The sequence below is a fragment of the Elephas maximus genome, chromosome 15 (assembly GCF_024166365.1).
Source record: "Elephas maximus indicus isolate mEleMax1 chromosome 15, mEleMax1 primary haplotype, whole genome shotgun sequence".
Lineage (NCBI taxonomy): Eukaryota > Metazoa > Chordata > Mammalia > Proboscidea > Elephantidae > Elephas > Elephas maximus.
The window spans coordinates 13,535,472-13,559,599 of record NC_064833.1 but is presented as its reverse complement, the minus strand read 5'-3'; the positions used below and the strand labels follow the sequence as shown (position 1 = coordinate 13,559,599).

General features: G+C 42.1%; 1 protein-coding gene across 1 annotated transcript; it reads left to right on the top strand.

Moving 5' to 3' along the window:
• The first annotated feature begins 8,136 nt into the window (after nt 1-8,136).
• GSDMC (gasdermin C) lies at nt 8,137-22,348 on the top strand. Its single transcript, XM_049854619.1, has 9 exons — nt 8,137-8,356; nt 9,232-9,421; nt 11,858-12,026; nt 15,731-15,836; nt 18,329-18,376; nt 20,320-20,459; nt 20,796-20,925; nt 21,403-21,476; nt 22,109-22,348. Exons 1-9 carry the CDS (start codon nt 8,137-8,139, stop codon nt 22,346-22,348), a joined length of 1,317 nt encoding a protein of 438 aa, XP_049710576.1.
• Nucleotides 22,349-24,128: the final 1,780 nt, after the last annotated feature.

Here is a 24,128-nt window from a genome sequence, read left to right as displayed (position 1 = left end):
CGATTCACTTGTTTTTCCGAGTCTTTGTTGCAAGAGGGATCCGCGGTAGCGTCCACCTAGTCCGCCATCTTGGCCCCACCTCCTTCTGTAGGGTTTTGATGAATGTTGTTGCTATTAGGTGCCGTGGGGCTAGTTCCTACTCAAAGCGACCCCATGTACAACAGAATGAAACACTGCCTGGTCCTGCATCATTCTCACAATCATTGCTATGTTTGAGCCCGCTGTTGCAGCCACCATGTCAATCCATCTCGTCAAGGGTCTTCCTCATTTTCACTGACCCTCCACTTTACCAAGCACGATCTCCTTCTCTAGGGACTGGTCCCTCCTGATAACATGTCTGAAGTATGTGAGATGAATTCTCGCCATCATCGTTTCTAAGGAGCATCCTGTCCATATTTCTTCCAAGACAGATTTGCTCGTTCTTCTGGTAATCCACGGTATATTCAGCATTCTTCACCAACATGATAATTCAAAAATGCTAATTCTTCTTCAGTCTTTCTTATTTATCGTCCAGTTTTCACATGCATATGAGGTGATTGAAAATACCATGGCTTGGAACAGGCGTGCCTTAATTCCCAAAGTGATACTTTTGCATTTTAACACTTTATACTGGTCTTTTGCAACAGATTTGTCCAATACATTAGGATGTGGAAGGGGAGAGTGTTGACACATTGCCGGGATTGCAACCAATGTTATAAAACAATTCGTGTATAAATTGTTGAATGAGATACTAAAACAAACAACAAAAAACATGTGTGAGCCTAATAAAATAACCTCAAACATATAAAAAAATATTGTTAGACTTATAGAAATCAGTAAATAATGTATCAAGTATAAAAAAAATCATGAAGATATAGAAAATATGAACAATGTAATGATCAAGCTTGATTTAGCGGGTATATATAAATAAAACTCTACGTGCTCCTTATAGAGACTACACATTCTTTTCACACACACAGAATATTCAGAAAATAGATCATGTATTATGTCATAAAGCAAGCCTCTACAAGTATCAGTATCATTCAGATTATAATTTTTTTAAACACAATTCCATTAAATTTTAATAATGAAAACATAATTAAAACCGCAAGATGTTTGAGAACTAATAAAGGAAACATACATTTAAATAGCTCATGGGTCAAAGAATGTAACAATGGGAATGTTACAAGCAAAAACTGGTGGAATGCACCTAATATGGTAATAAGATATATCTGTAGCTTTAAAGCTTTTATCAGAAAAAAAGAATGGCTGAAAATGAATGAGTGAAGCATCCAAACCAAGAAGTTAGAAAAAGCAACTACAAAGCAAATCAAAAAATAGAATGAAAGAAACGATAAAGGTAAAATATAAATTAACGAAACAGAAAAAGATGTCAGTGAAGATCAACAAACGTCGAAGCTAGTTTTAAAAAAAAAGTTTTAGGAAGAGGCAAATAAAATAGACAAACTTTTAACATGACTGACCAGGAACAAAAAAAAGAAAATTGCACAAATGAACAGACTTAGGAACTAAACAGGAACATAACTACAGACACAACAAAGTTTAAACTGTAGATAACAAATCTGAACTCTTAGATAGACTGGGCCATGTCATAAAAACAAATAAATAACCGGTTGCCATCAAGTCGATTCTGACTCATAGCGATCCTATAGGACAGAGTAGAACTGCCCCCATGAGGTTTCCAAGGGGTACCTGGTGAATTCAAACTGCCTACCTATTGCTTTCATTTATTTATTTTTTTATTGTGCTTTAAGTGAAAGGTTACGATTCAAGTCAGTTTCTCATATAAAAACTTATACACACATTGTTATGTGACCCCAGTTGCTCTCCCTACAATGCGACACCACACTCCTTCCCTCCACCCTGTATTTCCCACGTCCATTCAACCAGCACCTGTTGTCCTCTACATTCTCATCTCATCTCCTGACAGGAGCTGCTCAAATAGTCTCATGTGTCTACTTGAGCTAAGAAGCACGCTCATTACCAATATCATTTTACGTCTTATAGTCCAGTCTAATCTTTGTCTGAAGAGTTGACTTTGGGAACGGTTTTAGTTCTGGGCTAACAAAGAGTCCAGGGGCCTTGATCTCTGGGGTCCCTCCACTCTGAGTCAGACCATTAAGTCTGGTCTTTTTACTAGAATTTGAGATCTGCATCCCACTTTTCTCCCACTCCATCAGGGTTTCTCTGTTGTGTTCCCTGTCAGGGCAGTCATCAGTGGTAGCCAGGCACCACCTAGTTCTTCCGGTCTCAGGCTGATGGAGTCTCTGGTTTATGTGGCCCTTTCTGTCTCTTGGGCTCATACTGTCCTTGTGTTTTTGATGCTCTTCATTCTCCTTTGCTCCAGGTGGGCTGAGTCCAATTTATGCATCTTAGATGCCCGTGTGCTAGCGTTTAAGATCCCAGATGGCGCTCACCAAAGTGGGATGAAGAACGTTTTCTTTATACACTTTCTTATGCCAATTGACCTAGATGTCCCCTAAAATCATGGTCCCCAGATCCCCACCCTGCTACTCAGTCCCTTGAAGAGTTTGGTTTTATTCAGGAAACTTCTTGGCTTTTGGTTTAGTCCAGTTGTGCTGACTTCCCCCGTATTGTGTGTTGTCCTCCCTTCACCTAAAGTAATTCTTATTTACCATCTAATCAGTGAATACCCCTTTCCCTCTCTCCCCATCCTTGTAACCATCAAAGAATGTTTTCTTCTGTGTTTAAACCTTTTCTTGAGTTCTTATAATAGTGGTCTCATACAATATTTGTCCTTTCGTGACAATGCCTTTCAGATTCATCCATTTTTTTATGAGATGCTTCACGGATTCATCACTGTTCTTTATCACTGTGTAGTATTCCATTGTGTGAATACACCATAATTTGTTTATCCATCCATCCATTGATGGGCACCTTGGTTGTTTCCATCTTTTTGCTATTGTAAACAGTGCTGCAATGAACATGGGTGTGCATGTATCTATTCATGTGAGGGCTCTTATTTCTCTAGGATATATTGCAAGGAGTGGGATTGCTGGATCATATGGTAGTTCTACTGGTAGCTTTTTAAGGAAGTGCCAAATCGATTTCCAAAGTGGTTGTACCATTTTACATTCCCACCAGCACTGTTTAAGTGCTCCAGTCTCTCCACAGCCTCTTCAACATTTATTATTTTGTGCTTTTTGGATTAATGCCAGCCTTGTTGGGGTGAGACGGTATCTCATTGTAGTTTTGATTTGCATTTCCCTAATGGCTAATGATTAATGATTGTGAGGATTTCCTCATGTATCTACTAATTGCCTGAAACTGCCAACCTTTTGGTTAGCAGCTATAGCTCTTAACCGCTGTGCCACCAGGGATCCTAGTAAAATATAATTCACACAAACTGACTTAAAAAGAAACAGACAAAAGGACCTATAGCTATTAAAGACAGTGAACCAATAATTACAAAATATACACCAAAATAAATCTTTAATTAGGCTCAGGCAGTTTTACAGGCGAATTTTGTAAAATACTTAAGAAACAGTTACTAGAAAACTAGATGGTACCCAACTACCACTACTGACCACTTTGATCACAGCTACAATATATGGACCCTGATAAAGTGGGAGAAAAATACAGAAGAAAACTCAAATTCTTAAGAAGTCCAGACTTACTAGACCAGTTGAGACTAGAGAGCTCCCTGAGACTATTGCTCTGAGATACTCTTTAAACCTTGAACTGAAACTATCCTCTGAAGTCACCTTTCAGTGAAATAACAGATTGGCACACAAAAATAAAGGATATTATCTGTGAGTAAGGGGTTCCATTTAAAAAACTATATGAGACCAAAAGGTCAACATTTACTCTAAAGCAAAGATGAGAAGATAAGGGGCAGAGAAACTAGAGTACTAGAAATGGAACACCAGAACACAATTAAAGAGAACGTAGACACAAAAAGGGGGGGAAATGGACAATTTCACTTACGAACCCAAGTGTAAAAAACTTCTAAATAAAATATTGGCAAACTTGATCCATAAAGGTCTTAATACAATCAAGAAAAAGAAGTTGTGTTTATTTCAGTAAAAACAAAGACCATTTGCCACAAAAATATCTATTGCTATAACTCTCACATTCTTATAGTAATGAGAAAAACTTTATGATCACCTTAGAAAATGTGAGAAAAATATTTGATAAAGTTCACCCATTTATGGTAACTGTTTTTAGTAAACTAGGAATTGAGGGATTTATTTTTAATTTGATAATGGCATCCATCAAAGACAAAATATCATTATGAAATATGCAAAGACCTGGAGTTAGAAAGGAGCCCTGCTGGCACAGTGGTTAAGAGCTTGGCCACTGACCGAAAAGGTCAGTAGTTCAAATCCACGAACCGCTCCTTGGAAACCCTATAGGAGCAGTTCTATTCTGTCCTATAAGGTTGCTGTGAGTTGTAATCGACTCGATGGCAACAAGTTTGGTGTTTTTTTTTTTTTTTTTGGTGTTAGAAAACCAAAAGGGAAGAACACACTCGGTATTTCTCAAGCTGAAAGCCCTGAAGAAAAAAATTCAAGCCTTGAGTTGCAATTTTGAAGGATTCTATGGCCAAAATGTTGAACAATGCAAGAAGCATCAAAAGAAGATGGAAGGAATACACAGAATCACTATACCAAAAAGAACTGGTCGATGTTCAACCATTTCAGGAGGTAACGTATGATAAAGAACCAATAGTACTGAAGGAAGAAGTCCAAGCTTCACTGAGGGCATTGGCTAAAAACAAGGATCCAGGAATTGATGCAATACCAATTGAGATGTTTGAACAAACAGCTGAAATGCTGGAAGTGCTCTGCGGTGCAATGGATCACTTTTACATGACCTTTCTAGCCGCGGTCTTGTAATTTCCACCCAAGTGATTTGGTGGGTCTATCCAAATAAGGTAATTGTGGCCCACCAAGGGAAGTAAATAACTTCCTAATAATGCAAATAAAGTTCATGGCACCTGTGTGGAAGTGGGACCATGCAAATAAGGTCTATGGGACCATAACAAAGTGATTGGTCAGTTTTGCCACCCCACTAGGCTTAAAATGAGCCATCCAGAGGTGGGAAAAGAAGATCTCACCACCACCAAGAAAGAAGAGCCAGGGGTGAATCGAGTTTATTATTTAACCATTCCATGCCCATCTGCACAAAGGCTATATACTTGTCCAATTTCAATCACAGCAAGATTGTATAAAATCTTGAAGTACAGAGGTTTGAAGCACTGTACATAGGCAATTCACACACATATGTAAACCAGTAATCTAGTGGGTAAATACAAATCATACAGTTTGACCAGATTGATCTTAACCTATAGCAGCATAAGTAAATGCATATTTTTACCCTTTGAAGGGGAAATTTTCCTCTTTGCCACTTCCAACAGATTAACGAGGTGCTCACTGGCCCCCTTTGGCCCTGGCAGGGACTCACAGTCTCGGGATCTTATCTCTGTTCCCTAAAGATCATCCTGCTAGATAGTCATTTAAGTAAGACTTAAGCAAGCTGGCCTGTTGCAATTACTAGCATGGGCATCATTTGCGTATGCATGCTATTTTATTGTATATACGTGCCAAAGGCCTAAATCTCTCTGTGAAGTATTCAAATCACTATGCCAACTCTCTCTGTCTGTCTCCCTGTGACAAAACTTATTTAATCACTTCTGTAAGAATCAAAGACACCTCTTCCTTAAAAAGCTAGAAATAGAACTACCACACGATCCAGCAATCCCACTCCTTGGAATATATCCTAGAGAAATAAGACCCTTTACACAAACAGATACATGCACACCCATGTTCACTGCAGCACTGTTTACAATAGCAAAAAGATGCAAGCAACCAAGGGGCCCGTCAATGGATGAATGGATAAATTATGATATATTCACACAGTGGAATACTACGCGTCGATAAAGAACATTAATGAAACCTTGAAACATTTTGTAACATGGAGGAATCTGGAAGGCATTATGCTGAGTGAAATTAGTCAGTTGCAAAAGCACAAATATTGTACAAGACCGCTATTGTAAGAACTCAAGAAATAGTTTAAACATAGAGGAAAATATTCTTTGCGGGCTAAGGGGAGGGAGGGGGAAAGGAGGGAGAGGGATTTTCACTAATTAGACAGTAGATAAGAACTATTTTAGGTGAAGGGGAAGATAACACACAATACAGGAGAGGTCAGCACAATTGGACTAAACCAAAAGCAAAGAAGTTTCCTGAATGAACTGAAAACTTCAAAAGCCAGCGTAGCAGGGCCGGGGGGCTGGGGACCATGGTTTCAGGAGACATCTAAGTCAACTGGCATAATAAAATCTATTAACAAAATATTCTGCATCCCACTTTGAAGAGTGGCATCTGGGGTCGTAAACGCTAGCAAGTGGCCATCTAAGATGCATCAGCTGGTTTCAACCCACCTGGAGCAAAGAAGAATGAAGAACACCAAAGACACAAGGAAATTATGAGCCCAAGAGACAGAAAGAGCCACATAAACCAGAGACTACATCAGCCTGAGACCAGAACTAGATGGTGCCCGGCTACAACAATGACTGCCCTGACAGGGAACACAACAGAGAACCCCTGAGGGAGCAGGAGAGCAGTGGGATGCAGACCCCAAATTCTCATAAAAAGACCAGACTTAATGCTCTGACTGAGACTAGAAGGCCCTCGGTGGTCATGGTCCCCAGACCTTCTGTTAGCCCAAGATAGGAACCATTCCCAAAGCCAACTCTTCAGACAGGGATTGGACCGGACAATAGGATAGAAAATGATACTGGTGAAGAATGAGCTTCTTGGATCAAGTAGACACATGAGACTATGTTGGCATCTCCTGACAGGAGGGAAGATGAGTGGGCAGAGAGGGTCAGAAGCTGGACGAATGGACACGAAAAGAGACAGCGGAGGGAAGGAGTGTGCTGTCTCATTAGGGGGAGAACAATTAGGAGTATACAGCAAGGTGTATATAAATTTTTGTATGAGAGACTGACTTTATTTGTAAACTTTCACTTAAAGCACATAAAAATTTTTTTAAAAATGAGAGAATCAAAGGCACCTATTAAAAAGAACACAGTTTGTCCTTACAAGTACACTAAGAGCACACAAAAAGTCCCAGATACATGTATACTTTATTCTCTGGAATTTTCCAGGCCAATTCCCATTAATTTGTCATGCCTCATGATTCCTCCATGTCACCTTCTCTGCTTCTTCTTACCCATACTCCATATCTTCCTTTACTCGTATGACTCGCTAACAAATAACTCATTTCAGATTTATTCTTCTGGTTTATACATAACACTTTCCTAAAGTTGCTTTATTCAAACATTTTTTTGGCTCTACCTTCAGAGTAGACCATAAATGCATCACTTTTCAGCACTTTGAATGCCAATACACTGGCCCAATCCATCATAAACTCTTACCTGTATTACTGCAATACCTTTCTAACCAGACTCCCTACTTTTGCCCTCACTGCAGTCTATTCTCAACACAGCAACCCCAGGGATCTTTTCAAATGATGCATCAAATATGTCACTTCTGTGCTCAAAACCCTGCAATGGCATCCCTTCTCACTCCGAGTCAAAGCAAAGTCGTTACAACAACCAACAAGGACCTGCATCGTCTGACCCTCAGTGTCTTCTGAACTTATCTTATTCTTTCCACCTCACTTATTCCAGGCTAACTTTGCTTCAGAGCCTTTGCATTTGCTGATTAAATCCTTTTACCTAAGTTAGATACATGGTTCACTCCCCACCTCCATTAGTCTTCATTCAAATGTCACTTCTCAGTGAGACCTTAGCTGTAAAATTGCAAACCCCACCATTCCCACAACCACTACCCATGTCCTCTTCACACAAACCCAACCTTCTCTCTGGCCCTTCAGTTGAAGATAGACTCAAGCTGTCTTTTGGCCTTTACAGCACCCCTAAAGGATTCAAAGGCTTTCCTACTCCAGCCATAAGGAGCAATGAATTTCACAGATTGCCAAAATTGAGAGAGTAACAATCTAGTCACTGTTCTAAGATGAAAACTGGCAATGATATGTCTAGATCCCTTCTCTTTAGGAAAAATATCAAACATCTGTAAGAGATTCCCCATTTTCTTCTTCCTCCCAAGTGAGCTTTGTACTCCCCTTCTATCCGCTCCTAGCAACATGACCTCCATGTTTGAGCGTTACGTCAAGAATTTGCTCAAAGAGGTGGGGAGGGAAGATCTGAAGCCCGTCAGAAGCCTGAGCAGTGCCACCAAATTTCAACAGTTTATTATGATACGGAAGAAGAAGGGCAACTTTTTCTCACAGTTTTGGAAACAACCTGACATTCCAACCGAATTCTCCCTTATGGACATCCTGGAGCCAAGTTCTTCAATCCCAGGTATTGCCATCCAGTGGTAAGGGGGCAAGGAGTATAAAACACAGGTGCACAGACAGAGGTAGCACTACAACCAAGAGTTTCTGAAATCCCAAGATGGGCAGATCTCAGGACCAACCTTCCCTAAAGGCAAGAGGCAAGGAATTAAGATTATTTGAGAATCTACTAAATATGTGGGCCCAGGTAACACTAGTTCACAGACCTGAGGTAGGGATATTATCCCCATTTTGCATAAGAGGAAATGAAGATAATAATTTGTTAGAAGTTACATTCTTGGCAACTGGTAGAACTAGGATCTAAAGCCATGTCTGTCTGCTCTAAGCATGTTCTGCTCCAGTGTGCTGCCTCCTTGTGCTGGATGCTGTATTGGCAGCAGACACAGATGCTGTGTCAGGAAAGACGGGCCCGTGAGTCTCCTGTACAAGTGACGTCATCATTTCTTAGGGTAAAGATATTATCCCTGTTAATCAACCCCTCTGCGGAATTAAACGTTTGGCCTCATGACTTAAAACATTAATTGATCAGTTCGCTTCACCACTGAGACACTTAAATGTAAAGGAAAGATGGGGCAAAATAACCAGAAACTAGTTGTCATCCCGCCTACTCCAACTCATGACAGTCCCAGGGGTGTCAGAGTAGAACTGTGCTCCACAGGGTTCTCAATGACTGATTTTTATAGAAGTAGATCACCAGGTCTTTCTCACGAGGTGACTCTGGGTGGACTCAAACCTCCAGCCTTGGGGTTATCAGCTAAGTACATTAACCATCCGCACCACCCAGGGACCCCTGGGGCTGAAGCTTCAGTTATTCCTTTTCATACACTAGCTGTTCCAAAGTTCATTCTTGGCTAAACCTAAGGTCAATTTTTTTCTCCTCAGAAACTGTCTCGACAGAACCATTCCTCTTCAATATCGCTGAGGTCCAGAAGCAGAAGGGTGGTGTGGATGTGAAGGTGAACGTTGGGCTAGAAATGAGCGTGTCGGGGAACGCTACTGAGTTCCAAGAATCCTCCCTCGAGTTTCAGTTTGTTAGAATCCCACCCCAAACCTGGACAGACCTTCAAAAGAGGTGAGCCCATGAGAAAGGACAGGAGCAGTCAGCAGACCCTAAAGGATGCTCTCCTCAGAGGCAAAGAGACACCTAGCAGGCTTTGTTTTGAGGCTAGGAATGAAGATGATGATATCACAGGTTGCCCTGCTCTCCTGGGGCATTCATTTTTTCATTCATTTACCCAACAAATAGTCACTTGTTACCTAATATATATTTATTAAATCAGTAATTGCCCATTAGCATGCTATTATGTACCAGCGACAGAATGATGAACAAGACAGATAAAAATCCCTGACCTAAAGTAGCTTGTATTTAGTGGGGACAGGGGACAGGCAGAGAGTGAGAAAATGGCAATTAAAAAATAAATGAATGAAGTACTCATTTAAATGAGAAAAAGACTCTGAAACTCTTGAATAACGTATGCAGCAGGGTCCTAGAACTTACTTTATCTCCATGCATGTAGAAAAAGGCGGCTGTCCAATGATCCTCTAAAGGCTTAAACAAAGAAACAAAAAAAAAAAAACTCGTGAGTTCTTATATCTTTTAGAAACCAGACATGTCAATTTAAACAGTATTCCTACCAAGGCACTGACTTACTTAGTGAGTAACTAGTCAAAATCCACAGGCTGTTTTAGAGACTAAAAGTTACTTTGACACTCATTACACAATTTCTGTACTGGTGTGCTAACCCATTTAATCCATTGCAGCTGAGTCAATTCAGACTCATAGTAACCCTACAGGACAGAGTAGAACTGCCCCATAGTGTTTCCAAGGCTGTAAATCCCTAAAGAAGCAGACTGCCACATCTTTTTCCCACAGAGCAGCTGGTGGGTTCGAGCGGCTGACCTGTCAGTTAGCAGTCGAGCGCTTAACCACTGCACCACCAGTATTCCTTGCTGGTGTCTTAGAAGACCCTTATCAGAGCTAACAACTACAAAGACTGTTTATGATGCAAAACAGTATCTGGATTTCTGTAGCTGCATGGAAAGAAAAAAAAATTCTCTTAGGGATTTCTTTCAGCATTTAAAGAAGCTGCTATTTCAAGGATAAAGTTTATTAGCTACCACCAAAAGAAAAAAGCCTGAAATCAAAACTTTAAATTCAGAAAACAGGCAGTTAGATCCTTGTAATAAATGGGATGAGAGGCCTGTAATGTTTCTCAGGTACAAAAGTAATGACAGACCCTGATAGGTACTCTGAAGACAATGAACTGGATGAGATGAAAGAGGGGGGCTCGATGGAGAAGTCTGTTTAGGTCTCTTGATGAAGCTAGTATTTGAGGTGAGACCTGCCAGGTGAGAAGATACACTCCAGAGCAAGAGAAAAGGGGTCTAGACTGAGGGCTTAAAGCCCCTGGGGCAGGACAGAGCTTGGTGTGTTCAGGGATCAGAGCAAGGCCAGCAAGGTGGAAGCTAAGCCTAAGGGTGATAAAAAATGAGGCTAGGGAGATAAGCAGAGGCCAAATGACAGACAGTCTTGAAGGCACAGTAAGGAGCTTGAATTTTACTCCAAGAGCAATGGGAAAACTCAGTACTGGATATTCAGTAACCTCTTCCCCGGAAAAGTAAGTTAAGTGTCTCAGTATTCCACACAGCTGGAATCTAGGGCACTAAGCCCAGTAGTGGCTCTGTGTAGAAACAAGGTTGAGGCCTCAAAGCTGAAACAGAGATGAAATTTGCCTTTAGGACTTCAAACCTCTCACATCTCTCCCAAACCTATATCCTCAATTTACCAATCTACCCACCAAGGAGAGTCAATGCATAAAGATCCACCTGTCTTGAAAATCATTAGTCTTGAAAATCGTCAAGAATCCTCTCTGTGCTGATGGAATGGACACAAAAAGAGAGAATGGAGGGAAGGAGCAGGGTGTCTCATTAGGGGGAGAGCAATTAGGAGTATACAGCAAGGTGTATATAAATTTTTGTATGAGAGACTGACTTGTAAACTTTCACTTAAAGCACAATAAAAAAATTTTTTTTAAAAAAAAGAGAGAAAGAAAAGAATCCTCTCTGCTTCTTCATACTTCACCCATTCTGCTCTATTTCCCATCCCAATTGTGTGAGTGGTATGGGTTTCCCCAGCTTGGTCAGTGGGATCTCCCTAGGTCTGTCTCAACCATCTGAACTGGTCTACTTCTAGCCTTTTCGTGAGAGGTCCTGGTGGGGTAAATCTATAAACTACCCATAACATGACCTCTATCATTCTGGAACATGTAGATGCCCATAAAGATATGGCACACATACTCTTCCACCTTAGCCATCAGAGAAAATGTTCTGTTGCCATTGGTAACTTAACCTCCTAAGTCAGTATCTTCCTACCCATTGAGGATTTACCTGTCTAAGTCTAAATGCACTGCACCCCTTCTAGGTCCTAAGGGGAAGTGTAATCCAGAGCAAGGAAAGAAGGTGTTCCTTTCCCAGCTCTTACCCTTCTTTACCTTCCTTATATCCCCAGGGAAACACTGGAGAAAGAGCCAGCGTTTCTGAAGGAGTGCCGTGACAAAAGGGAGAACTTATACGTGGTCACAGAGATCATGAAACTGACCAAGAATACTACGCTGAACAAAATGGGCCATGTGAGCAGTGGGGGCAAGTTCTCCACCCCTTGGAATCCATACGTCAAGGTACAGATCTGTCCTGCAGTGGGATGAAAGCACAAAGAACACAACCAGCCCAGCCAGTCCTGCCTCACTTTCCAGCAGCCTCTGGATCCTAATCAGGGCCTCTATCTAGGAGCTGGGGTGGGATAGAGTATTACCCACTTCTCAGTTGTCAAGAAAATCTCACATACAAAGAAAACCTGACTCCTGATCTGAGAGTATATTCTACTATTTAATTCAATCTAATATCTAATCTAAATATCTTGTATCATTCATAGTATTTTAATATATGCAATAAAATAGGAAATAGATTTAATTATGTGGTATTATATTTTGCTTTTTTTTTGGGGGGGGTAAACGATGGGTTCCAGTTTTACAGCTGGAAGAAATAAGAGACCTCTAACATCAAACTTACAGCACCAAACCCACTGTCATCGAATTGATTCCGACTCACAGTGACCCTACAGGACAGAGTAGAACTGCCCCATAGGGTTCCCAAGGAGTGGCTAGTGGATACAAACTGCCAACCTTTTGGTTAGCGGCCGAGTTCTTAACCACTGCACCACCAGGTTAATTTAAACAAATTCACTTATCAAATATTTATTCTGCATCAGTAATGTGCCAGGGATATATAAAGTTTTTTTTTAAGTTAAAATATGCTTTTAAGCAAAAGATATTTCACGTGCAATTTGCCCTCATTTTAGAGTTAAATCAAAAAAAACCCGCTGCTGCTGAGTTGATTCCAACTCATCGCAACCATGTAGGTCACAGTGGAACTGCTCCATAGGGTTTCCAAGGAGCACCTGGTGGATTCGAAGTGCCAACCTTTTGGTTAGCAGCTTTAGAGTTACAAAAAATAAAAAAAAAAGCTGAGATGTTAGGTAACTTTCCCAAGGTTGGTGAATTAGCACTGGAGAAGACCCAGACTCCAATCTCGGCCATTTGATAACAAGTCCAGTGGATAAAAGAAGCTTGAAGCAAATGAAACATTATTCCAGAATGGAGGATATTTTGATGTTCAGCTTTGAGTTTCCAACAGCTCTGGTTGGTAGACTGTGCCTTCTGAGAAAGAAAAAAAAAAAAATTTTTTTTTTTTTTGAGAAGAGGAGAAGAAAACCCTCTGGGTTGTTTCTCACAGGGCGACTGCTCAGCTGTGCGCACCAGTGTACCATCCCAGCTGTTCTCAGCCAGACACAGTTCTAAAGTCAGTTAAACATTTTGAACATCACCACTGGTTCATGGTTTGTATCAATTTTATTTTGGATCGGTGTGTGTTTATGTACATTAAAGCTTTCCATTCCACTGGTCTACACTGGACTCTCCACAGGTATCTGATGAGAATGGCATCCTGGTGAATAAGAAGATGGAGCCAACTGCTAACTAGGTTGCCTGGGGACATGCTTCATGTTTCTGAGATATGGCTCTCTCATAAATAAATGTTTATGGTGATATATATTGACTGTCAAGCAGGCCTCCAAAAATACCATAATTACATACTTCGTAAGGAATAAAAACCAAAAACCAAATCCATCGCCACCAAGTCAATTCCGACTCATGGCAACCCCATAGGACAGAGTAGAACCGCCCCATAGTGTGTCCAAGGCTGCAAATCTTTACAGAAGCTTGTTGTGTTTATTCAAAAGTTCGATATTTTGTTCATCGTGGATTTTTTGCCATTAATTTTTATTTTAAAGTATTGCCTGAAATTACCACGTATCTTGATTACTGAGTTTTTTGGCACTCCCTTCAATTTTGTGCCCGACACGAACAGTGCAGTAGCTTCATCCAAACCCCAATCCAGGGATAGGAGCTGAGTTAGGAAAGAAGGATCTCAAAATCAGTAACCTGATGCTATAGCTTAAGAAACAAGAAAAAGAAGAGCAAACTAAACCCAAGGCTAGAAGAAGGAGGAAAATAATATCAGAGTTGAGTAAAACAAAATAGAGAATAGAAAAACAACAGAGCAATCAACAAACCAAAAGATGGTTATTTTTAATGATCAACAAAATTGACAAGACTTTACCTAGAATGACTTAAAAAAAAGAGAGAGAGAGAGAAAAGAGTTCAATTACTAAAATGAGAATGAAACCGACACTACAGGTTTCGCAGAAATAAAAAGGATCATAAGAGAACACTGTAAACAACGGTACACCGACATACTGGAAAACTTAGATGAAATGCACAAGTTCCGAGAAACAAAGACAACATACGAAGGAAAGAAATATTTCATCTAGCAAAGAGGTAACATTTTGTTTCCATGAAAAAATAGTTCACTATTTAAAAAAAGACTATTCATAGTGTTTCAGTTACCTAGTGCTTCCGCTACAAAAAAATACAAGTGGATGGCTTTAAAGAACAGGAATTCTCACAGTCATAGAAGCTAAAAGTTCACATCAGGGTCTCGGTCATGTCAATTCCTTCTGTGGGTCTCTCTCCCAGTTACTGGTGTCTGTCAGCAATTTTTCATGTTCCTTAGGAACAGGTCTTCACAAGGCATTTTCTCCTGTCCGTGTGTGTCTATGTCTATTCTGCTTTTTTACAAGAGACCATTCAGAAGATATTAGGTTTAGGACACACCCTGCTCTGGAATGGCCTCATTAACATAACAAAGAAACCCCCATATCCAAACAAGAACAGGGGTTAGGACTTGAATGCAAATTTTGGGGAAACGTAATTTTTAGCTCTTAAAAATTAAAAATGTTAGCAGAATTTGTTTAACTTAAATAGAAAATAAAATCAAGGAAATTCAACAAAGTAACTGGAAAACATGAATAAGAAAATGAGAGTCAGTTCAGGAGACCCAACTTCTGAATAACAGAAGTCCTAAAAAGGAAGAATTGAGGTGCAATGCAATGGGAAAAATCATCAGAGAAATAAAACGAGAAAGGTTCTGAGATCTGAAGACAGTGACTCCAGAATGAAATAGCTAACTGAGGGCACTGCATAAATGGGTCAAAATAGACCCAAGCAAGGAGTGTAAGTGTGAAATTTCAGGACAGTTGCCTCAAAAAGATCATAAATGTTTCGAAAAAGGGGGGTGGGTAGGAATCTGAAGAATTCCAGCCTAAAAATCGATGTACAATCAAACTATTGATCAGTGTGAGAGCAAAATAAAAATGTCTTCAGATATATAAGGTCTCCAAAAATGTATCTCCCACCTCCCCTGAAAAGGAAGAGTAAAAAGGCAGAGGGAACAGGGCCATCACGTTAAATAACTGATAAAGGAAGTGTCCGGAGTGAGGAAAAGCATTCTCCCCAACAGGAAACCCTGAATATGAACTTAAACAGACATTGTGATGTACCTAATTTAGAAAGATGGGAAAGAAGAAATGCAGGCTAAGGGTTGGGACTGAGTAAGAAAACTCAAAACTCATCATCAAAAAAGAGAAAGTGAATAAAAATAGCTAGTCTTAAATCTGGAAAAAGTGAAAGTATTTCAATATATGCATGAAATTTAGAAATATGCAAGTAAATACTGGCTGAAATAGAGGAAAAAAAGAGCGGTAACTGGAAATCAGGAATCAAGAGTCAGCAAGTGACTGCTGTGGTTATTTTTATTTCTCCTGAGCTTTGTACATCTATTTGACTTTTAAAATTATATATACACAATATATATACACACACGCACATATATATATATAAAACCTTGATTAGAAGTAAACATTATTTTTTAAATGGTGATCTGAGGCAAAGAGCTGTAAACTTCTGGATATGGTTTCTTTCCTCAGGGTCAAGTCCAGGGAGAAGGTCTGAACGTGAGAAAGAAGACCCTGACTCTACCCAAAGGCATGGTGATGGCCTATCAGAGGAAGCAGCTGGTTCTCAAGGAAGATGGCTGGGGTAAGCAGAGGCTGAAGGAGGCAGGTGAGGAGAGGGAGTCTGCATCTCCTGAGAAGAGAAGCAAGAAGAGAAAGGCCATCGACATACGACCATTTGCTGTTTTTCCTGTTGAGGAAGTAGAATGTGCCAGGGTACACGCACACCCACCACCCACTCAAAACCACCTCCGAGGCATGTTCCAACTAAACTGTTGCTTACTAGAGAGATATAGAGGCAATCTTCCTACATGAGAGAGACAAAAGGGAGTGCCTAACTTGGAAGCATCTTTATCCCTGAGCAGTCAGGCCCCTAATCCCAACCACCACTATTAATTCAAGGTCCCATCACTCTCAGCAGCTCACCTTAGGGAGCCACAGAGCTCTGCCCAGATTACTCATAACCCTACCTCACGGCCCTATAAGACATTAGCACAATCACAAAACTGCAGGCATTCCTGAACAACATAACACAAAATTCTGTCTACATCTCTTCCTCCCACACTAGCCTCGAAACCCACAGTCCCCCGACACACCCACTTTGGGCTCAGACTCCACGTGGGTAGAGCCGATCTGTGTCAGCCAGTTGCAGCATACCTGGGAGGAATGGTGAGTGCTGGAACAAGGCCAGCTCTCAGAGTACTTGGTCTCTCTTTCCCCAAATGCTGAGTCCCAGCTAGAGCTCAGCCTGGGGCCCAGTCCCTCCAAGATGGGGGAATGCCCTCACCATACACACTAAGAAGCACACACAGACACACTGCCCACTATTGTATCCTCAATGCAGTATCTGGTCAGGGAGTGTCCAGGTGTCAGCTGCTCTGTTGATGAAAACAGACAAAAAGAGTTTTACAGGGTTAGTGGAGTCTGGCTTCTGGACAAAGAACAACCGTACACGAAACAGGGATGTCTCTGCTGAGGAACAGGGACAGGATGAGACTCATACTTTAGGGAGAGATCTGCTGAAGGCCAAGAGATGGTAGTTCTCTTAAAGGTCATGGTGAACGAGAAAGTGCTATAAATTTAAGGAGGGAGAGGATATAGCTCCACCTTCAAAATGTTTTATGTTTTATAAGTGTTGGCAAGTGTGAACAAAGTTAGACAAAAGATTAACTTCACGGTAAACCCAAACCCACGGTAGTGACTGCAAATCATGCATCGACCACTGGGGGGGAGTAGGACTTGCCTGTGGAAACAAGTTAGGCCTAAGGATGAAGGGAACTAACCATGACAATGTGCCAGCGCAGTAAACACTTGACACACGTGAATGAAGTTAATGAGTTTAATCCTCAGAACGGCAGCTGCCATCAGTCAGCTCTGGCTCACTGTGACCTCCTGTGTGTCAGAGTACAACTGTGCTCCACAGGATTTTCAATGGCTGATTTTTTGGAAGTAGATCACCAGGCCTTTCTTCTGAGGTATCAAAGGATGGACTCTACCTCCAACTTTTCAGTTAGCAACAGAGCACGTTAACCATTTTACACACTCCTAACATCCCAGAAAGGAACATAACGTGTGGAACAGTTTGATAATTGGCCGCAACACTTGCTGGGTCACTTTGGAGAAAATTAGGTTCCCTCTCGAAGTGTCCGCTTTCTTATTTGAAAAATGGAAAGGATACCTTCTCTCCAAAATTGGTATGAAGGATGGAGATAAATGCCCATCAATGTGACTGGTGCCAATTTATCTAAGCCACCTCAGCTGACCTGGATCCTCCCCCGTAGCCTGAGATATGCTCAGGTCTCTGCCAGCCTATAAACCACCCTCAACCAAGGGTCCCTCTCCACTTCCCCTCTCCTCCCCACCCACCTTCCACTCACAGCCAACTTTCTCAAAGACTACCCTAGCATCTGCGTCCCCACTTCCTCAGGGGCATTCATGCCTCAACCCACTGCAGTCTATCCTCCAGTGAACTGCTTCAGAGTAAGTCACCAATGAACACACACACTCCATTAGTCCCTCCTTGGAACTCTCCTCTGCCTGGATACTACAACACCATGTTCTATGAGGTCTCTTTTTCTGACTCCTTCACAGGCTCTTTTCCCTTGTCAAACACTTAAATTATGGTCTTGCACAAGGATAAAATTTTTCTATGTGAAATCCGAATCACCCAGGAAGATGGTCGGATTGGTAGCAGACAAGGCAGAGCAGTAAATCAAAGAGCAACAGGAAGACAGTCCAACATAGGGGGTGGCGGGGGGCCCATTTCTTTCACCTGATAAGGCAGTTCTCAGGTGTTAGCCAGCATAACAGTTACCTCAAGCGCCTGTTTAAAATGCAGGTTCCAGGTCCCCCTCAGGGAGTCTGACTCAGAAGACAGAATGAGGCCAGGGAATCTGAGTTTTAACAAGCATCCCAGGTGATTCTCATGCCAGGGGTCCCCAGGCCATACAGGGAAAAGCTGCCACACCCTGGCCTGGAAGAGGACACCCCCGGAGGCTGTAGGCTAGAGCTAGTGAAATGATCTTCACCGGAATAACCCAGCTCTCCTAACCTGTCTTCTTCCCCATCCAGCCATTCTTCACATCTCAGACGATGATGAGCAGAACACCTTTCAAGATGGTGAGTTTCAGAGCTGGCAGGCTCTCTGCCTAGCCCTAGAGCCCTGCTGAGCCCTGACCCCCTTCAGATGTCCATAAGAGCCCTGCTATAGGGTCAGCCCCCACAGACCCACAAAGACTCCCTCCCAGCCAGGGTCTTCCACCACCTCCCAGTCTCCCCTGCTTTGATCCAGCCACAAACCCTTGGGGCCACAGGGAAACCAAACTTTCTTCCTGCAAACCTGAGATCTGGGGTAGGGGGCTACCTGGGGCTCCATCTCTCTCAGGGATTCCTAGATTCTCCGTTTTGTATTTACAGAAATCATTTTAAGGAGTCAAGGAATAGGTTTTATTATTACAAATAAAGGTAAGAGGAGAGAAATAAGGGGGAGGAAGGAGGAGGGAAAGTGGTGGAAAGGGAAGGGGAGGGGGAGACTAACTTACGTTTAGTGGGTGAGCACTTAGGTTTCTCCAGAAATGTACGTCCAGTCAGGTGAGTGGGTGTTTCTAGAACTAGGAAAATGGAATCTGATCCCTTCACCATTCCACTTTGCATACCGGGTCACAACCAAAAACCCATCTGATTGTCTTTGTTGCCAATATGCAAAGCCTTGGGATCTGGTCACCTGGACAAAGGGCAGGTTCGGTGGACAGGAGGGGGTCAGGAGAAATAGAAGAAGGCTGGCAAAACCAAGTATTTCTGAGACTAACTCTTGGGTTGAGAAACTGAATTTCTCTTTCTAGCCTACACAGGAGATATTCTCCCAATAGGTGAGTACGTGTTTGCTGAAGGCAGGGAGTGCCTCTGCCTGTGCCACCCCTGCCCTATGGCCTTGGCTCTGGTTTTCTGTAGAATGGGAAAGAGCTAGGAAGGCTAAAGACCCGGAGGGATAGGATGGGAAGGGGCTGGATGGAATGGAAAGGGTTGGGGACAACCTGGCGTGGTGGAGGGGTGTATGGGGTGGGGGCAGGAAGAGGAGGAGGTGGTAGAAGGCAGAACCCTTCAAAGTGTCTTACAAGCAAATGTGGGGGGATGAAGAAAGGAGACAATCACTGGTGATTCTCTTTCTAGGAAGAATAGAGGGACGCTCTTCTCAAGGCAAGTATTTATTAAGAGGGAATCTGGGGCTGCCTGGGTGGGAAATCACTAGGCTGAGTATCCAACTAGAGGTTTTCACAAAACTCACACAATGGTGCTCTATTTCCAAATTTATCTTCTTTTCAGCCCACTTATTCATTAATTCATTACTACATGCACGTAATAATCATTTATTGAAGCTACTGAGCAACAGACACTATTCTGCACACTGGGGATACAGTAATGAATGCCACAGACAGAAGGCCCAACTCTCTGAAGCTTCCATTCTAGTGATTTCTCGATCTCAGCAGATCACCTTGAGGTCAGGTGAAGTCTTCTGGGGGAGGCTGAGAACTCCAACATCCACGCATCAATTAATTCTTTTTTTCTATTATTGTAAAAATATAGGTAACACAACATTTGCCAAGTCCACATTTTTCACTTGTACAATTCAATGAAACCAATTACACCTATCATGTCGTGTAAGCATCACCAGCTTCCACTGCCGTATTTTCCATCCCCATAAAGACACAAGCACAATTACATGACAATAAGGGTAGCTCTTATGTGCAAGGCACTATCCCAAATACATTATATACGTGAACCCATTGAGTCCTCACGACATGGAACATCTGTTAAACAGATGTAGAAACTGAGCCAGAGCACCTAAAAATCCCACCCTAGAGCTCAACACTAGAATCTCCATTATTCCAGACATTTCTCAGAAATGAGCACTTGGTCATTTTCTTCCACTTCCAATGAACCCTTTTTAGAAGCTCTAATTTACCTACCCGCATTCTATGCCCTCTTGTGGAGAAGTGAGACTGTCCATCTTTCTAGTCTATTATGGCATTTCCACCTCCAGAGCTTAAGCATGCCATTCGCAGATTTCAATCATCTACAAGAGGAGATCTCCCGGGAAATGGAGGCACTGGCCAGCTTCCCAAAGGACCTTCGGGACACCATGTTCCACAATATTCTGGCCATGCTCGGGGACAGAGGAGCTTTGCAGCATCTGATGGACATGGTGAGGGGCTCAGTCCCACAGCTGATCAGGGCTGATGAAATCTGTGAAGAGGACAGACTTGGAGATATGGATACCAAGATATATGGTGGAGAAGAAATGGGGAAAATGCCATGGGACTGAGAAGGGAAGTCAAAGATTAAGGGCTCTGGTTCCAGGTACAATAACCAGGGCCAGGGATTGCAGCCCCCATATACTGAGGCTGATGGACGTCCCCTGGGGCGGTAGAGAACCCTTACCTACCACACCTTGGTTAATCACTTACAGACACAAAAGACAAAGGCAATATTACATAATAATGGTATTCTTGTTATTATCAATAATACCTGCCTCCTATAGCTGGAAGAGAACCCTTCTGGTCATTTGGATGGCCCTGGTGGCACCATTCTAGATGAACTGAGGAAGAACACTGAAGATCCGTGGGTCAGCCCAAAGTACCACATCCTTTACATTCTTGGAGCCATAATGGGTAAGAGTGACCTGGGGGAAGAAAGGGAGAGTCACAAGGGTGGACCTCCAGACCCCCTGAAAAGGATGCATTAGAGGCCACTTCTCTGAAGCCCTTCAAATACCATGATCCTTCCTCCTCACAGCATCATTATCACTGAGGTCTGGAGGGCTTAGTGTGATAAACTCCTTATGCGAGACGAAAAGAGCCTGAGACCTAGGAAGTGACTGGCCTATGTCTATCCAACACATCACTGGAGGCAAATGACTCCAGCCTCCAGTCTCAGAATCCCATTCTCTGGACCATTAGTTAGCATACTGCAGACCACTGCCAAGAGCAGAAGGAAGACTTCCCAGGGCTGGGAACTTCTCTTCAAGTCTAATGGGTTTTATCCCTGTGTCTCAGAGTTCCCCTCTCACCGGTTCTACTAGTTAATGGTGGGGAGAGGAAAATCTGGATTCTTCATCACTGTCTTTCCCCAAATGTCTCCTCCTCCAGTGCTGAGTGACACCCAACATGATCTGCTGGCCCAGTCTATGAAGATGAGGATCCTGGCCCAGCAGAGGGAGCTGGTAAGAAACCACTGGGGCCAGCAGCACAGGAAAGAGGGTGAAGGAACAGGAGACAAGAAGAAAGATTCTGAGAAAAGAGAGAAGATGCAGGTCCCGCTGGGAGGAGAGACAGGATCTCAATATGGCATTGGGAAATCCCCCACTGCAGCCTCCCTCAAGACAGCAGGCAGGATGGGTATGAGTTGACCTCAGGAGTGTCTCTGTTTCCATGGCAAACCCTGAAGTGGGCCCCAATAGTTCTAAATTAGCTATAAGAATACAGGTCCTTGGGCTTGAGGGGATCTGGGTAATAACCCTGCTTTTATTTCACATTTACCATTTGCAAATTTCTCTTTTTCTTTCCATATAAATGTACATATAAATACATATCAGACATAGACAAATACATATGCACACACATATATATACGTATATAATTTCAAACACTGACCACTATTCTGCAAAGTAAATCTTATTATCACTACTTTGTAATTAAGTACCAAGGTGCAATGATTTCCAATAACTTGCCTAAGATCACACTGATCATAAGACTTGACCAGGATGTAACTGCTGGTTCCCATGACATGAAAGCTCTTGCCCCTTGGCTCTGACCTCATATGCTGATCTGTACAATCTGACAATGTTTCTTCTAGGTGAGGAGCATCCTGGAGCCAAACTTCAAATATCCCTGGAGCATTCCCTTCACCCTCAAACCTGAGCTCCTCGCCCTGCTCCAGGATGAGGGTGTGGCCATCACCTTCGGCCTGCTAGATGAGTGCGGCCTGATGATGGAGCCCAATATCCCCAGGTCGACCTGGGATTTAGAAGCCAAGGGGCCTCTCTCTGCCCTCTACGCAACCCTTTCAGTGCTGCAGCAGCTGGCTGACCCCTAAGCCCTCCCTGAAATATGCAGTCAGTCCAGAGAGGCTGGCCCCACCACAGGCCTATGTTGGAAGTGTCCTTGGTGGGCTCCGGAGACACAGGGCCACATCTATCTGCTTTTTTGGGTGGATACAACTGAGATTGACAGGGAAGAGGCATGAAGGACATTTCTGGAATGACAAAAAAATTCTATCATTTGATAAGTGTTTATATAATCCACACAACGCATCAAACAGTATATTAAATATTTGAGCATTTCACTATATGCTGATTTTGCTTCAAAACTATGTAAACAAATCATGAACTCCAGTCAGCAATATGCCTTCTGAACTGTTTGGGTAATGCACTGAGTGTTTGTAACTTACTTTGCAATGCATTAAAAAATACAGTGGTTGGATGGATGAATGGATAGATATGTGACCAAGCAAATGTGGCAAAATGGTAACAACTGGGGATCTGGGTGAAGGATATACAAGAGTTCTTTTTCATTCTTGAAATGTTTTGTAAGTCTAAGATGGTTTCAAAATTTCTATATACAGTCAATTTTCATTATTCTCAGTAGTCATGTTCTATAACATCACCACAAACACTGAATTAGTGAATAGGGAAACACTGCTTCTCAGTAAAATACAGGGTTAGGGTCCTCTGAACCTCTGGTCCCAATATTTTCATCAACTGATCAATGCATAACCTTGTTTTATGTGTGTTTCTATTTGAACACATCTTATTTAATATACATTGTTGATTCATTAACATTGAACTCACAGCCAACAGCACTATAACTCATGCCTGAGGAAGCTCATCTAACATGTTTTTCTCAGTAAGACACATCACAGCCTACTGGCGCTTAGGAACAGTAGGCAGTACTTCAGCACTGCATTTGGGGGACCTTTGAAACAGTGAAATCACCAACGAAAAGAACAAAAATGCCAAAATGTGGCACTAAATATACCACAAAAAGGACAGTTTGTTTAAAGTATAAGAACTGAAACAAAAAGGCAGAGGGTTGCCTTGTTCAACATCAGCTGGGGATGTGCGCATTCGGCAATTCAAATTATTCTCCGCTCTGTGCATGTCTGTGAATGACAACAAAAGCACAGGGAGTAATGACTTTAAGGTTATAAATGAATCTTAGAAAATGGGCAAACTCACAAATACAGAATATGTGAATAATGAGGATCAGCTGTATAAATATACACCCTCTCTTCACTTATCAACATGTTAGGTTCCAAACGCCAGGTCATTATGCGAAATCAGTATAATGTGGAAATGGGGGATGACCACATCAGATCACAAAATGGAAGATGATTACATCATGACATAACTGCCAAACCACTGAGAATCATGGCCGAGCAAAGTTGACATATAATCTTAAACGTCACAGCCAGTGTTACTCTTGCCTCATACCTCAGCATTCATTATTGCCAGGCGTATGTCGTTAATGCTCAAAATAGTCGGATAGTAGATTTTTTACTACTGTTGTAGATGCAAAATGTCAGGTAGTGAGATAGTCAATAAATGATGAGAAGGTGTACGTGTATACATATATACATATATGTATACGTGTGTGTGTGTGTGTGTGTGCCAGCAAGTTGATTCCAATTCACCGCGACCCCATAGGGTTTCCTAGGCTGTGAATCTCTACTGAAGCAGACTGCGGCATCTTCCTCCTGCAGTCATTCGTGGTTTCAAAATACTGACCTTTCTGTTAGCAGTCAATCACTTTAACTACTATGCCACCAGGGCTCTCGTTCTCTCTCTCTCTCTCTACATATATATATACATACACAT

Bases quoted from the DNA above. Each gene is read 5' to 3' on its own strand.
- GSDMC (XM_049854619.1), top strand. From the start codon at position 8,137: ATGACCTCCATGTTTGAGCGTTACGTCAAGAATTTGCTCAAAGAGGTG. The intron at 20,460-20,795 runs GTGAGGGGCTCA...TGCCTCCTATAG, and splicing joins TGCAGCATCTGATGGACATG to CTGGAAGAGAACCCTTCTGG. The intron at 20,926-21,402 runs GTAAGAGTGACC...CTCCTCCTCCAG, and splicing joins CATTCTTGGAGCCATAATGG to TGCTGAGTGACACCCAACAT.